Source organism: Thamnophis elegans, chromosome 8 (assembly GCF_009769535.1).
Source record: "Thamnophis elegans isolate rThaEle1 chromosome 8, rThaEle1.pri, whole genome shotgun sequence".
In the NCBI taxonomy this organism is placed as follows: domain Eukaryota; kingdom Metazoa; phylum Chordata; class Lepidosauria; order Squamata; family Colubridae; genus Thamnophis; species Thamnophis elegans.
The window spans coordinates 8,499,906-8,516,895 of record NC_045548.1 but is presented as its reverse complement, the minus strand read 5'-3'; the positions used below and the strand labels follow the sequence as shown (position 1 = coordinate 8,516,895).

General features: G+C 41.3%; 1 protein-coding gene across 5 annotated transcripts in view; it reads right to left on the bottom strand.

Annotated features, from left to right (window-relative positions):
* The window catches only part of HIVEP1 (HIVEP zinc finger 1), a 78,716-nt gene that overhangs the window by 14,083 nt on the left and 47,643 nt on the right, over window positions 1-16,990 (bottom strand). For all 5 annotated transcript variants that reach the window (XM_032222771.1, XM_032222775.1, XM_032222772.1 and 2 more), the window contains 2 exons: window positions 14,168-14,221; window positions 5,348-11,187 (listed from right to left, as the gene is read on the bottom strand). In XM_032222771.1, coding sequence (XP_032078662.1) covers window positions 5,348-11,187; window positions 14,168-14,221 — 5,894 coding nt within the window. The remainder of the gene's footprint in view (window positions 1-5,347; window positions 11,188-14,167; window positions 14,222-16,990) is intronic.

Sequence of the window (16,990 nt, the reverse complement as noted above, 5' to 3'; positions counted from 1 at the left end):
AACTGCAGTCAGCTGAAGTAGCCTGCAGTGCTGCATTTAACCACTGCGCCACCTTGGCTCCCACCATGTCACATGGCCGCCAAGCCACTCCCACAAAGGAGGCCACACCACAGAGTAGGTTAGAAAATTTTTTGAAACCCACCACTGCACCACATATACATAGATACATTACATACACATACATACTGTATATATTTACACACTTATACATCAATCGAAACAGTAAGAAACAAGAAACAGTGAAGACAGAATGAATGGGAAGACTAGCCAGAAACAGGAAAGAAAAACTATGTGCATGAAATAGACTAGGATGGAGATGAAACAAAATGAAATGATATTGGACAAAGGAGGGAAGAAAAAGAGATAGATTATAGAGTGCTTAATAGCCAATGCATTCTAGTAAATTCCACTGACTAGTATGACTTTTACTAACAGTGTATATGCTTCAAAAGATAAAAATGCTCTCAAGTCAAGTTTGAGTCCTGCTAACTGCATAAACAGAGCCATAAAGTTTTCTTGACAGCAATACATTCACTACCGCCAACTCCCCAGGAATTTTCTAGTGGTCTTCTATCCAAATACTAAACAGAACTTAACTAATCTAGACAAAGCCAGCTAGAATGCTCACTTCAATCATTGTGAAATCTGCTATACTCTAATCCAAAGGAGAGTAAAATGAAAGGAAGCTAACCCCTCTTGCCTTTTACTGAAGTCAAAATCACTGCTTCCTCCTCACTAGGAGTGAGGACTCCGAAGGAAAAAATAGAATGACAGAGGCAACTTTCTGACCGTGACCCGTCAAAAGGGCGAACGACAAAACCGCGCCCGACTAAACCGCGTCACTGACGTCATCAACGCGGCGACAACAGCCAGCGCGGAGAAAGAAGGGCGCTTTAAGTAGCGCGTTGAAAGAAAGCCAATTCAACTTAAGGTAAGGGTTAGGTTTAGGGTTAGCTTTAGGGTTAGGTTAAGGGTTAGGGTTAGGGTTAGGTTAAGGGTTAGGTTTAGGATTAGGTTTAGGGGGGTTAGGTTTAGGTTTAGGGGTTAAGTTTAGGTTTAGGGTTTACAGCGTGCTTCTGTCTCCGCGCTGTTGTCGCCCTGTTGATGACGTCAGCGACGCGGTTTAGTCGGGCGCGGTTTTGTCCTTCGCCCTTTTGTCGGTGAACCCTTTCTGACTGTAGGTACCTTTCATTTCTTCAGAGTCTTAAACTGTGCCCTCATATAACTTCTTTCCCCTCTCATATTTCTTTCATGTAAATATATAACGAGCTATCAAGAAAAAAAGGCAAAGAACATACTAAACAAATAGCGGGCAATAAGCCTGCAGTATAAACTTCTGCAGTTACTTCAAAAAAATTAATTACATAAATATTAGCCTCATTAAATATGGACTATTTCTATGCTTGGAGTCTCATTAACACTGGGTACACATACAGTGGGGCAAAAAAAGTATTTAGTCAGCCACCAACTGTGCAAGTTCTCCCACTTAAAAAGATGAGAGACCTGTGATTGACATCCTAGGTAGACCTCAACTATGAGAGACAAACTGAGAAAACAAACCCAGACAATCACATTGTCTGATTTGGAAAGATTTTTTTTTGCAAATTATGGTGGAAAATAAGTATTTGGTCATCTACAAACAAGCAAGATTTCTGGCTCTCACAGACCTGTAACTTCTTCTTTAAGAGGCTCCTCTGTCCTCCCCTCATTACCTGTTTTAATGGCACCTGTTTGAACTTGTTAGCAGTATAAAAGACACCTGTCCACAACCTCAAACAGTCACACTCCAAACTCCACTATGGTGAAGACCAAAGAGCTGTCGAAGGACACCAGAAACAAAATTGTAGACCTGCATCAGGCTGGGAAGACTGAATCTGCAATAAGCAAGCAGCTTGGTGTGACGAAATCAACTGTGGGAGCAATAATTAGAAAATGGAAGACATACAAGACCACTGATAATCTCCCTCGATCTGGGGCTCCACGCAAGATCTCACCCCGTGGGGTCAAAATGATCACAAGAACGGTGAGCAAAAATCCCAGAACCACAAAGGGGGACCTAGTGAATGACCTGCAGAGAGCTGGGACCAATGTAACAAAGGCTACCATCAGTAACACACTACGCTGCCAGGGACTCAGATCCTGCAGTGCCAGACGTGTCCCCCTGCTTAAGCCAGTACATGTCCGGGCCCGTCTGAAGTTTGCTAGAGAGCATTTGGATGATCCAGAAGAAGATTGGGAGAATGTCATATGGTCAGATGAAACCAAAGTAGAACTGTTTGGTAGAAACACAACTCATCGTGTTTGGAGGAGAGAGAATGTTGAGTTGCATTCAAAGAACACCATACCTACTGTGAAGAACGGGGGTGGCAACATCATGCTTTGGGGCTGTTTCTCTGCAAAGGGACCAGGACGACTGATCCATGTACAGGAAAGAATGAATGGGGCCATGTATCGTGAGGTTTTGAGTGCAAACCTCCTTCCATCAGCAAGGGCATTGAAGATGAAACATGGCTGGGTCTTTCAACATGACAATGATCCCAAACACACCGCCCGGGCAACGAAGGAGTGGCTTCGTAAGAAGCATTTCAAGGTCCTGGAGTGGCCTAGCCAGTCTCCAGATCTCAACCCCATAGAAAACTACCTGAATCGGGAGGCACTCACAACAGTCACTCGGGCCCTTGTGACCTCTAGGCTGGAATACTGCAATGTGCTCTACATGGGGCTGCCCTTGAAGAGCATCCGGCGACTTCAGTTGGTACAGAACGCGGCCGCGCGAGTGATTGTGGGTGCACCGCGGTTCACCCACATAACACCTATCCTCCGCGAGCTGCGCTGGCTACCTGTCGATCTCCGGATGCGCTTCAAGGTGCTATTAGTCACTCATAAAGCCCTGCATGGTAGTGGATCTGGATACTTGAGAGACCGCCTCCTGCCAATCACCTCCCTGCGACCAATTAGATCACACAGATTGGGCCTCCTCCGTATTCCATCAGCCAGCCAGTGCCGGCTGGCAACTACAAGGAGGAGGGCCTTCTCAGTAGTTGCCCCGACCCTTTGGAACGAACTCCCCGTGGAGATTCGTACCCTCACCACCGTCCAGGCCTTCCGCACAGCCCTCAAGAACTGGCTAGCCCGTCAGGCCTGGGGACAAGGATAGCCGCCCCTCCCGAATGATGAATGTATGTTGCTTATTACTTTTATTATATGTGTCTATGTTACTGTTTGTACTTCCCCTCCCTGATTTTATGTGAGCCGCCCTGAGTCCCCTCAGGGAAAAGGGCGGCCTACAAATGTTAATAAAATCAAATCAAAATCAATCAAATCAAAACCTTTGGAGGGAGTTGAAAGTCTGTGTTGCCCAGTGACAGCCCCAAAACATCACTGCTCTAGAGGAGATCTGCATGGAGGAATGGGCCAACACACCAGCAACATTGTGTGCCACCTTGTGAAGACTTACAGACAACGTTTGACCTCTGTCATTGCCAACAAAGGATATATAACAAAGTATTGAGATGAACTTTTGATATTGACCAAATACTTATTTTTCACCATAATTTGCAAAAAAAATCTTTCCAAATCAGACAATGTGATTGTCTGGATTTGTTTTCTCATTTTGTCTCTCATAGTTGAGGTCTACCTGTGATGTCAATTACAGGCCTCTCTCATCTTTTTAAGTGGGAGAACTTGCAGAATTGGTGGCTGACTAAAATACTTTTTTGCCCCACTGTATAGCATTTCAAAAGTACCAGTAAGTATCACTTGTAAGAACATTACATGCAATTTCTGAAGATGACATTTATGTTTACAAATAGTTATTCTTTGTTCTACGTCTTTCAGATTTAATCTGAGCATTCCTAATAAAAATGTATACCAAGGATATACATTTGCTACATTTTAGTTACTGTTCAATAAATCCAATGTCTATGATCTGGGTTTTATCAGCTTTCAACTGATAAGAACACTACAAAAGTAATGCTGGAGTAAGGAGAGGCTATTAAACGGAAAAAAAATGATAAATACATGCTCTTTCTAGTAAATTAAGCAATTTGGGCAACTGAAGTCAGAATTCTTATATAATCTGAAATATTAACAAAAAATAAACTTGACTAGCAATCAAGGATCTAAGAGGGGGAGCTATTTAACTTTTTACTTCAGTTAATAGTAGTTCTGGAACTATACTTAAAACATCAGTGGGTGGTGGTGGTGGAAATGGGACAATTTCATTTATACCTGTAGGAGGTGAATGTATACCACTCTTGATCTCTTATTCCAAGAACTGATGTGCAAACTTTGTGTGTGTGTGTGTGTGTGTGTGTGTGTGTGTGTGTGTGTGTGTGTGTAAGTTACTCTTATATTGCCATAACAAGTTTTAGTGCAACTGTTTATAGAAGCATCTGTGTTTTGGCAGGTGCTTCATGGAATGTATGCTACTAATAGACCTGTAAATTGAACTGAGTACTGAGAATTTCATTTGATACTTTTAAGAGTTCACTATCATGATTATCGCTGCTATGAACACATAAAACTCTAAATTGCATTATTTTCCATAAGAATGGATAGATAGCAGTGGGCATGTTAAGTTCATCACTTAAGCAATGTCATCTTGTGCTACCCGGGATATGTGTTTTCTCTGTTATGGCACCTGCCCTCTGGAAAACAATATTTCCTTAGATATGCAGGTGAATTCTACCACAATGCTGTCCAGGAAGTTATTGAAGACCTGGCTCTGGATTAGACCCAAATTTGAGCCCCTGTTGGATGGGTTATTGGTTATATGTTCTTTCTGGGCCCATACACCATTCTTTTTGTATGTTTTGTAGTTTTGTATTTTTTAAAAATTATAAGCTTCCTGTGTTCGTTGGTAGCTAAGGAGCAATATATTGTTTGAAATAAATAACTAAACATTCTTCAGTTTGATAATACATCTGTTCATGCAGATATTATCTGGCTATCGCACACTTCTAGAATGGTCAACCTCGATTTGGGGAAACTGTACTATAAAGTAGCTGAAGGCCTTCCTATTTCATCTCACTCTAAAAAAAGTCAAATTCATCTGGCAAATTTAAGAGAAATATTATGTGTGTGTGTACGTATATACACACACAGATAAAATTTCCACAATCAGCTGGCTTTTTTACTGCTAAAGTTATGCTTCTCATGAAATGTGATCATGTTGTAATTAGCAATATTGTTAAGATGTATTAGTAATAAGAAAATATACAGAGTACTGCGAAGTTTTTCCCCAAATGCAAATCTGTTACACATTTTTTTTAAAAAGCTACTTAAATACATTAAACATAGAATTTCCCAGTTTAAGGTAAGTGTAGTCAATGCAGTTATTAAATACCTTAAGTAAGTTGTTCTCCCATTTGCTTGAGTAGACCAATGTGTCAGATTTGAAGGTGGTGCTTATTGCTTGAGTATAAGATGATTTTTCATCTTTCTGTTTTGAATTCAAGAGGGAAAGTGCAATCTTTGTTGGCAAACCAAGCGGGTTGGAATTGTTGGGACTGATAGACCAGGAAGAATAAGCTGAAGACTGTTGGTCATGTTGTAATAGATGTACTGGTTTCCTTTTTAACAAGTAACACCATGTAAAGTTTGTTGCGGTCTTTAGGCTTGGAAAAGATAATCTCTGTGTAACGCCTGTATTTACAGCAGAAAAATTAGTTCCAGAATTTGCTTGGCTGTGGATATCGGGTTTCTTGCTTTCATTAAATTCTGGGGACATCCTTTCTTGACCGTCACCTAGAATTTTTAGAAACGAAGGAGTGTTCTGCGGAACAGACTGATGAGGCCTTCTGCCTGCAAAGTCCGTGGTTCCAGAAGCTGGTAGACTATCTTGTTCTAAGGAGTCTTTTACAAATGAATAACTTTTAGACTGAACAGATTCCGCCGAATCAGACAACAAGACATCTGATGAATTATTGGCTCCACCTCTTTCATCATCTGGATCCAACGGGAAACTTTCGAGGGGCTCAGTGGTACAACTCTGTCTTACTAAAAGTGGCTTCTTTTGCTTACTGAGTTCATTTGGTTTAATGTTCAATGGATGCAGTGATACAGCACCTGTGATAGAAACAGCTCCACTTTCATCTTTAACACGTTTCTGATGTTTTTCCATGGCAATGTCTAAACTATTGGCTGGGGAAAGCATGCGTTTACTTGAAGCTGTGGCTTCCTGTTGAGGGAAAAGTCCACCAACCGGCACTTTCTGAATCAGATTTAAAGATCCTAATGAAATTGGCATCTTGCCTTCCGTCTCATAAACTAAGTTTTCAAACAAAGATATTGGCTGGGAACACGGCAAACACCTCACATTGTTTTTGTGGGTCTTTGGCATCGAAGCCTGGTCTTTTGCTACTGTCGGAGATGCAGTATTTAGTATGCAAAGTGGCTGGCTTAGTTGATCCTGGGTAACTAGAATTTGAGGAATGGGTGCAACAGAAGCTAAGCCATAGGATGGAATATTACTGTGAATACGTACAGGAACAACAAAAGGTTCTGCCTGATAGACTGAACTACTGTTGTCATTAGGAGCAGTTTGTGCTACATATGGCTTGGACATGTTATTATTTAACTTACTAAACATCTCTAATGAAGGCCCAGTTTGATCCATGCCAGCTGTTTCCAGAAGACCTGAAGGATATTGCTGTTCTACTTGCAAGGTTTTAATATGAAGTTGATATTTAGGTGCAAAACAATCCTCTTGCTTACAGTGCTGGTTCACATTTTTTTGACTTGCTGATCCTTTAACAGACGCTTGGGAATTACGACTCAGTGAGGACTGCTGATCAGGCTGGTTTAGACTCGATCCTACAGACTGTTGAGTGGAGGGAAAGTTAAGAAAGTTGTTGCTCTTTACCGATTCCTGCAAAGCCTTGCTATAATTTTGTGGGTGCGGAGAACCTGAAGAAATGTCCTCCAAAGGTGTCTCAGAACTTTGCAACTTTTGAAAAGACTCTGCTGAAGTATCTGTTTGCAAGGAAGCCTGGGATACACTGTCGGGCAGATTCTTTTCTGGAGCAATATTTAAAGAGATCTGTCTTACAAGAGGTCCCCTCCTCCTTTCTAAAAGAGGTACATGTCCAGGGCCACCACTACTGGCATTCAATTTGGAAGAGGAGATCTCTTTAAGCGAGGCAGGTTTCGATGCAGACACACTTCCGTAATCAAAGCTCTTGCTCCTAGAATCAAATACTTCCATGGAAGGCTGGGTACAATTAATTTGTTCAGAAGCAGCACGTCGCATCTCTCTGTAATGAGGACCAGGCACACTGAGTGTGTTTGAACAGGGGGGAATTTTGATAAATTCCACTGATTTATTAACAGGATCTGCTCTGGAGGCATTCTCATTCTTAGCGAGTTCATCTCTGTCAAAAGATGCTGAGAAGCTAGATGCACGCGATAAACTACTCTCCCGGCTGAAACTTCTAGAAAGTGTAGATTCAAAGCTCGAATCAGCAGACGACCGCTCAATTTCAGCCAAACGAATTCTTTTCTTTTTGGGAGGAAGTTTTTCGGTGGGTAGCTTTGATAGCGTTTCGCTTCGTTGAGGCCAGTTGAATTTTTCTGTTTTCTCAAGATCGCCGCATTGGCATTCCTGGTCTCTATCTGGCTCTTCTGTAACCAGTATTTCAGGGACTTGTATGTTATGTTGGCGAACAAGTCTTAGGGGCTGTACTGCTGCATTCTTTTCATTAGGGGAAACTCTACATTCATGATGAATTTGATGCCGTGCTGCTTCGGCTGCCTGAAGACTTTGGGAAGCACCTAAGCGTGGATGCTTCTCTTCTTTAATTGCATTATTCAAGGAATGGAACTTCTCAGGCTTATTAGCTGGGAAAGAAGTAGGTGATATTCTTTCGAATGAATCTGCTTTTTCAAATGAACTAGGTCGGCTTAGGGAATTTGTGTGCTGAATCACAGAAATTCCGGCTCCTTGCCTTTTCAGTTCATTTTTTTCATGCACAATTGGAACACTGTGATTCTTCCCATGCAGCAACGTTTTTGGCTCTGTGGCTTGCTCTGTGATTTGAGTCTCCGTCTCATCATGTGCCAGTCTCTGGACTGAAGTGTTGTATGAATCCAGGAGAGCAGCTTGTTTAGAGACAGCGTCTCCTGGTTTATTTTGGCTCTCTACTTCTGCAATATTCTTTGACAGGCTACTAGTATCATTTGTTGGTGCCTCGTCATCCTCATCGCCAACACTTTTCATTTTCCTCCTTTTTCTTATCTGGGGTGTCTGCTCCCACACACCAGTCGACGTCGCTACTCGGTAATGAAGGACTTGTGGTTGTGTACTGTTCGCAGTAGTTTTATGCTCAGAGTCTCGAATAGCTGCCTTGGTTTTTGGTCCATGCAACTCTGAACAATAAAACTTTTTATGGTTCTCAAAATTCTCCAGTTTTCTATATCTATTTCTGCAAGTCTCACACTCAAACATTATCCCTCGGCCTTGATGTGATTTTTTGATTTTATCCAAACTTGAGCCTTGTACAAATGACTTGCTTCTTGCCATTAATAATTCATTGGATACACTGGACCCGTAAGTTTCATCTACAGATCGTGCCGGTCCAAATGTGTGCCCTTCACTGGATGACGAATCTTCTATTGCTGTTTGACGAACAAGTGTGCGAGTGTGCCCAGTCTGGAGCTGTGGAGGGGAAGGTCCTGGCGCAAAGACATCATCATACAAAGAGGCAATTTTATCATCAAAAGACTGACTTCCACGTAGTGGATGTGGAGGAGGGATTACATTGGTAGGTATAGCTGAATAACTGGTAGTGGGCATAGAATTACTTCTGGTTATGGGCAAACAGTCAAGGGTTGGTACAGACAAGAGAAAAACTTGCTTTGACTTTTCAGTTGGTGTAAAAGGAGACTTTGGTATATCAGAACTTGAGCTTGTTCTTCTCCCCATTGGTTTTAGGTCAAACTGGAAGGAATCTTTAAAAATATAGGATTTGGGAGAATCAATACTGCCTCTTCTAGAAAGGGATGTTCGACGTGGTTTCACGCTGTCCAACTGCTTGTCATCCACTACTGCCTCATTATCAGATATTAATTTTGAAATGCGTTCTTCAAGGGTTTTTGTGGCCAAGGGTGGTCTCATTTGACCTGATGAAGGAAAAGACTTGTCAGGACAAGTCGTCTGTGCAGCAGTAACCACCGTGGTGCTCATTCGTGGCCCACAAATTTTACTTAAGTCTTTTTCAGTTGAGGGGGGTCCTTTCAGAAATGGAGCTGGTGGACTCATGGTCTGGTCTGCACTTTCTGAACGTGAGAAATAGCCTGAATCAGTGCTGCCTAAGCTTCTAGGGCTCAGGAGACCTTTTCCTTGTTCTTGAGAACAATCTGTTGCCTGTTGTCTTTGTAACTGTGCGTGTATTGTTGTCCCTAGAGGGGTTCCGGGCCGTTCCTCAGAAATCTCTGCTTGTTTTTTCTGATATTTGTTTGTATCAAAATCTTTTATCAAGTCACTGTAAGGTATATCTGGTTTCACATTTGTGACTGTAGAGCTGGGGACTGTTACTTTGAGCCCATCATGTTGTAAAGGAGACACATTTATAGGGTAAACAATGACCTTAGGTAAAGCTGTTCTTGCTTGAATAGTTGACTCCTGAAATGAGGAATTGCCTACCGTATACTCTGAGTTGCTTAGTGAGATGGGATTCCCTTTGCGTAAGGGTTCGGAATTAGGAGGGATCTTCACTCCATGAGTTGGTTCCAGTTCTAATGATCCTTGATCATCATGCCTCTCATCCGCCGTACCTTCATCATCACTGTCACCACTTTCTTCTACATCCGAATGAATGCTAAGTGCTTTATCAGATTCATGGGAGAGAAACATCCCGGAAGAGTCTGGCTGGAGGACACGCCCAACTTTGATAGCGTGGGCGTGGGATTTCTTGTGCTTGTACAAATTGCTTTTAGTTTTAAAAGAAAATCCACAGGTCTCACAAGGATACGGTCGTTCTCCTGTGTGGGAGCGGATGTGCTTTAGGAGAACGCTGGGCTTAGCACACGCCCTGTTACAATACTCACAGACATATTTTCCCATTTTTTTAGGCTTCTGGACTTTAAGGAGGTTACATATTTGTTCTGAGCCAGGGTTGACAACGGAGGTTATCTGGGCTGAATTGTACAAGGGAGCTATGGGTATCTGGGCAGTAGAGCTGGGTAGTAGAGCTGGATTAATTGACAAAGGAGAAGATGACTTTGCTACTAAGTGATTTTGACAAAAAGCCTGAGAAACAGACGACTGGGAGGTGACCGAAGAAGTTACCGCTGTGCTGTATATATGTTGGAGTTTGAGATTTTCCTGATTCTGTTGATGTACCACAGAACTAGTGAAATTTGGGCACGCCGTTACTTGCTGATTGCGTGGTCCAGCTTTGGCGGGAACTTGTTCTTTTGAGGGAGCAGCTGAGTGCGTCTGTGCTTGTGAAGTCTTCCCTGATGTTGTTACATGCACAGTCTGCGGAGTGCAAGGATAAAACTGAGATGCAGCTACATTTTTTTGCTCTAATGAAGCCTCGTGGCTTTGGGCACTCCGTGTATTGGATGCAAGAGAGGAAGAGGTGTTAACAGTTCTGTTTGGTCTCAGTTTATCAATCTGCATTCCACTAGAAGGGCACTCGTGTGCTAAAGTGTTCAGCTCAGGCTCCATAGCTTTCAGTAAGACATCAAATGCAGTATTGGTACAGGAGGACAAGTTATTACAATCAACAAAACTAATACATTCATTATTATCTATCTTTGATATACTTGAACAGCTAGTGAGACCTTTCTTCACTGGTAAATGTAGTTGAGTTGAACTGTATTCTTCTACTGGCCATTTATTTAAGTCCAAGGACTGAGGTAACAGAGGCGGTTTCGTGTGTAATATAGTCTCTGCTGTAGATACTTTAACAGCTACCTCGCTATTAAATGTCCCCACGTTTTGTTTATTTTGTTTCCCATTTTGTGAAGCCAAACTAGGAGATTCTTTCAATAGCTCTGAAGTATCAGGAAGTGTTTTAGAAGATGCTGAATGGTCTTCTACTTTTTCTTTAGACTTTGCCTGAGTTGGAGTTCTCAAAGGTGATTTGGGTATTTTTGTCTGATGATTCTCAGCTACAATCTTTTTACGCTTCACACCTTTAACTGTGTCTGTGCTTCCTCTTGTAATAGCCTTGGAGATGTCTGCCAAAACACAAAAGAAATAAAATCACATCATGAAATCAGCAGTTTAATTTACAAAGCAGTTTCAACTCACACAATGCTCAGTTCTTTTTAATCCCTGCTTTTTAGAATGGGCAACTACTAAGCTACTACTGTGATTAAAAAAAAAAAACTCATAGTAACTCATCCAGGTTTACCTGAACCTGCTTCAGCAGAATGAGTCCAACATAAAACTTCAATAATTTGGACAATTCCAGAGTCTCCACTTTCTTATAATCTGTTTGAATTCTACAAAATATTACTTAAACTTTTTTTTTATATGAGACTAAACAAAGACAAGAATAGCAATAGCAATAGCAGTAGACTTATATACCGCTTCATAGGCCTTTCAGGCCTCTCTAAGCGGTTTACAGAGAGTCAGCATATTGCCCCCAACAATCTGGGTCCTCATTTTACCCACCTCGGAAGGATGGAAGGCTGAGTCAACCCTGAGCCGGTGAGATTTGAACCGCTGACCTGCTGATCTAGCAGTAGCCTGCAGTGCTGCATTTAACCACTGCGCCACCTTGGCTCAAGTGCTTGGCTCAAGAAATGTATCAATACTTGTTATTCCACTTCCATCATTTACTATTCCGTTAGAACCTACTTGCATAACTTATTAACAAGCAAATAAATAAAAATAGTCTAAGTGTTTATGCACAGTTAACTATGGTCCACTATAGTTTTATGATTTGGAGGGAACAGTTTAAAAATGCTACCTCTCTGGATACTGGATTTAATATGAATGTGATTAAAATGAAGCTTGACTCAAGCATATTCGATAATACGTTCTGTATTTATTTATAAAACTCTGGGTGGCTCAAATGCAAAACAATAAAAACAGCATAAATACAACAAAGCGCACACACACCCAAACACATATATAAAACAAACTTTGAATACAAAATACAAAAGCTGAGGCACCCTCTGTCAACAACATCGTCCAGTACTGGGTTCCACTAAACCCTCACTCCTAATCCCTACGGGATAACACAGGATTTTACAGACTTCCCGAAGGGCAACATACTCAGTGTCACCAGATTTATTGGGGGGGGGGGGTGTTCCAGAGGGAAGGCACAACAACATTCTTGAATCTTACAATCACATTGTTTCACAAAAGACATAAGCCCACGAGTTACATGGCCCTGTGCCATGAATAGCTTTAAAGGTGAAAGACAATGCTTTGAATTGTACTCAGAAACATGCTAGAACCAATCAGCTCTTGCTGTAGAGTACAGTGGTTCCCAACCTTTTTTTGGCCATGCCCCACCTAAGCATCTCTAAAATCCTGATGCCCCCCCCACCCCCCGGGGTGGATTCTGGCAGACACTACTGCTGGTTTGCTCGTGTGTGCGCTGCACCCGTGCGTGCACTTGATGCACAGTGCAACAAGAATTGTTCTGTGTAGAAGCGAAAAACAAGATGGCAGCCCCTACAGCGCTGCCCGGAGAACCAGTTCAGGGGCGTGGCAGGCCTGGGTCCCTGCCGGTTCCAGCGACCCAGGCTGCCAAACCATTATCGGTTTGCCCGAACCGGTCCAGACCAGTAGGAAGCCACCACTGCCCCTGTGACATATAATTTTTCCTTTACTCAAAAGGTGAACTCTACTCCACGGAGAAAGCCTAAAAGGCCATTAACTTGGTTTAAACAAGGTTCAAATTGCCCCCATTAAAAATAAAATTTCCCCCCTGTGGGGCATGGGCCCCACGTTGAGAACCTCTGTATCTTCATTATGGTTTTGATAACATTTTTTTTATTTTACCAACTTCCAACTGATGTCTAATTCTCAGCAAGTTGTTGGCTTTTCTGTTCAAACTGAGTATTTCATAACCATGAAAAGCACCACAAAACCTGCTATAATCATTTGAAAGTGTAGTCAGTATCCTTATGAAAATTCCGTATTTGGCAAACAAAAAAAAGCATTCAATGTTTCCTACATAATAAAGATAGAACAGCATTAAAAGTAGAAGAACTAAATCAAAACACACAGTGTGCTTCCTTCTTTATTGTCAAAACAATCCCTGCTCTGATAGTTCTGGCAGTTAATACATTATTTCAGCACTGGAAGATTTTTTTTAAAAAAAAACATGCAATTACAAATGCTACTGTTCTTTGAAATTCTGCATCAGAAATGAATTTTCTAGTCAGTTATTGAATCAGAATTGAGTGTTTTATATTGTACAGTACAAAGACTTACTAAAATATTCTGAAATCCGACACTGATGTTCCCAATTTCTTTCCCTCAAAATAACTTATAGCACTTCAAGCATGGCAAGTACTATCTTACAGGAAGTAAAGCTGTATTTTAATGAATTCATAAATGTACACATTGTATATGTATTGTATATACATATATGTGCTGCAGGGGTGGGATTCTACCGGTTCGGCCCAGTTTGGGCAAACAGGTAGCTCAGAAGATCAGCTGTGAGCGAACCGGCTCGCTCCTACCTTCAAGTGGGTCTGCCCGCCCACCCCCCATTATACTCACCTTTATTTCCCTGTTTTTTAACCCAGCTGATCAACACGGCGGAATGGATTGTTGCACCTCAGCTGTTTTCCTGTAAACTGTGCACGCGCACACAGCGCATGTCAAACATGTCAGGAGCATGCGTGCGGAAGCGAGTGCATGCACGTGAAGTGTGCACTCAGCGAACCGGTTGTTAAACCGGTAGGATGCCACCCTTGATGTGTTAATAGCCTAAAAGAGTATGTGTAGTGAATGATAATATAATCTGATTATTATTTTTTCGGGTATCATGGAGCATTAATCTTTCCTTTGGGAAAAAAATGTTCTTCATATTAGTATAATTCAAGCTTTTTATTGCTTTACTGTAAGAATTTAGTTTGTGCTTTTCCTTCATTAAAATCATTCCAAAATCAGACTAAACTTTTTTTCACATCAGAACCACAGTCTTTATATTACGAGGCTGATGGGCAAGAATAAGAAGGGACGTGATTTTACCTTTTTTAGAATCTTCTGTTTCATTTAGTTCTTTCTGTGCTTCTTCAATTTTATCTAAAAGAAAAAAAAATATCAAAACTAAAAAAGCAAAACTTATTTTAAAGTATTACACTTTCTTGGCTAAGTTGTTGAATAACCAATTTGTAAAAGATTCTTGATGTTACTGAGTAGCTTACACATACATAATGAAAGTACTTCCCATAAAACCACATAAAAACAATATTATTCTCAAAGCAAAATCATTTTTTGCAATTTGAAAAGTAAGCATCATAGCCACTCATTTGCATTTGTTAACTTTAGTTTAAGTTTAAGTTTAAGTTTTATTTTATTTATATGCCGCCCTATTCCCTAAAAGGGACTCAGGGCGGCGAACAACTTAACTTTCTTAAGCTTCCAACAAAACACAAAACAATGAAAATGCAGGATATTACTTTTATAAATAAAACTCTCAGAAAGAGTACAGAAGCAAAATTAAAACACAGGAACTCATGAATGCTCATGTTTAATCTGTTTAGTGAAAAGAATTAAAAACGGCAAGAAATATATCTACTAGGCATGTCTGCTACTAATTCTTACTCGGGCTGCCTATTCTTCCTTGAATGAGATAGCTTGGCATGTCAAAAATTTTCTCATCCCTCATCTAAATTAACATGAGAGTTATGTTAAAGTCTTTTCTCCTTTTAACTCTCCAACCATCTTGAACAGAAAAAGAAGAATATTTGAAACATTCTCAACTCCTAGTGACGTCATTGACATGGCCACATAGTTTTACTGGGGACCCGGGGGGGGGGGCAGGGTGGAGGTAGGAATGGTTTGTATTGCCTTGCTCCAGGATGCTTTATAAACTTCTTGATCTACTTTTAACCTGGGATTCTGGTAGCCTCCAAATTAAGGATTAATGAAATCTGACCCTGCTTAAATTTTTGATATCAACCAAAGTTGGCTATATACTTGACTGCATTGGACAATTATTTCCACAATTCCCAATGCATTTTATTGGAATTATGAAGGTTATAGGTTACAATATTCACCAGCTTCATTAAAGTAGAATCAGTAGATTATCAAGTAGATAATCAAGGATGCTTCCATGTGCTCAGTGATCATCAGCAATATGTGAAGATTACAAGAAAGCTACCCAGAATGCCCTGCTTAATTGATTCCATAAAGCCCAAAGTATTTAAAACTCTTTCTCAGCATATATGTATGTATAAATAAAAAATTGGAACTATTATTCTTTATCTGTGAACCTGCCAAATTGATTTACAGTCTCTGTTTCAACTTATTGCCTTGACAACCATGACAGGTTGCTATTATTTTCACATCACCTTGCTCAGTCAAAATGAGATTTACACAGGCCCATCCGGTGAAATCTTATCTGAACTAGGATTTGAATCAAGATTGCAGTCTAATAATCTTTCACAAAGTATTTTATTATGCATTTGCATTTCATAAATTGTGTGTGTGTGTGTGTGTGTGTGTGTGTGTGTGTGTGTGTGCGCATGTGTATTTCCTTATACTCCAAATTCTGTAATTTTTATTCATTAAAACATCAGGATGCTGCGAGGGTGGATGGGTGGAACAATGAATGTTTTGCAAAAAATATATACATAATTGTTCTGACCCCCTCCTCCGTCCAGTAACGAATGCCGAGACAAGCTTAACTGGAATGTACTTTAATAGCAAGACACCAAAACCTCAGTGGCTGAAAGCCAAGCAGAACAAACAGATAAGGACCTTGGCAGCAACTCAGACAAACTCAGGCAGCAATAAACACAGATAAGGCTCAGCAGCAATCCAGCCTGCCAAGCTCACAGTAATGTCCTCCGACATTCAATCCTGCGTTGACTTCTACAAAGAGGGGCATGTGTACAAGTAGCTTTTTATAGTCTGGAGAGGAACCTAATGACCACCAGCTGAGTACAATCACCTCCTGTAATTGCATAGTAGCTCTTCGATGGCGTGCATCCAGGAACAACTCACTACTGGACTCCGGCTCACTCTCCCTTGTCTCCTCCCTACTGGTCCAAGGCTCAGGCGCCTCCTGGTGGCCAACCAGCCTTTCTGCGCCCTGCTCGGAGCCGGAACCCTGTCCAGGGTCCTCCACATCCTCCAGAGCCAACTCATAGGGCCCCTCGCTGTCGGAGTCTGGTGGCAGCTCCAACGGCACCTGCTGGGCCACAACATATAACCATGGAAAATAAGTACTGCCTACACAGCAAATGTTTATGATAATCAATTCCACCTCCAAATCTAGCTGATGAAATCTGAAATCTCCATCAACAGTAGAGATGTTTTAGAATTGATGCCCACAATAATCCAGAATTCCTGAAAACGCGGAAAGCAGAGGCAGTATCTACTCAGAATTCCCCATACACTGTAAACCATTATAATAATTTCCAAATGGTACAATCAGAATCAAGTGTTCTAAGGCAGTGGTCTCCAACCTTGGCAACTTTAAGACTTGTGGACTTCAACTCCCAGAGTTCCTCAGCCAGCAAAGCTTTGCTGGCTGAGGAACTCTGGGAGTTGAAGTCCACAGGTCTTAAAGTTGCCAAGGTTGGAGACCACTGTTCTAAGGTAAAGAAGTAGCTGATGACTATCCCTTGCGAGCAAAGTTGGCTGAGGAACTCTGGGAGTTGAAGTCCACAGGTCTTAAAGTTGCCAAGGTTGGAGACCACTGCTCTAAGGTAAAGAAGTAGCTGATGACTATCCCTTGCGACCTAAAATAACTGAACAAAACAAAAACTGAAAATAAAGTAAAGCCTCTTAATGCTTTGACGTATTTTGCATCCCACATTTCATTTTTTTATATCATCTAACACT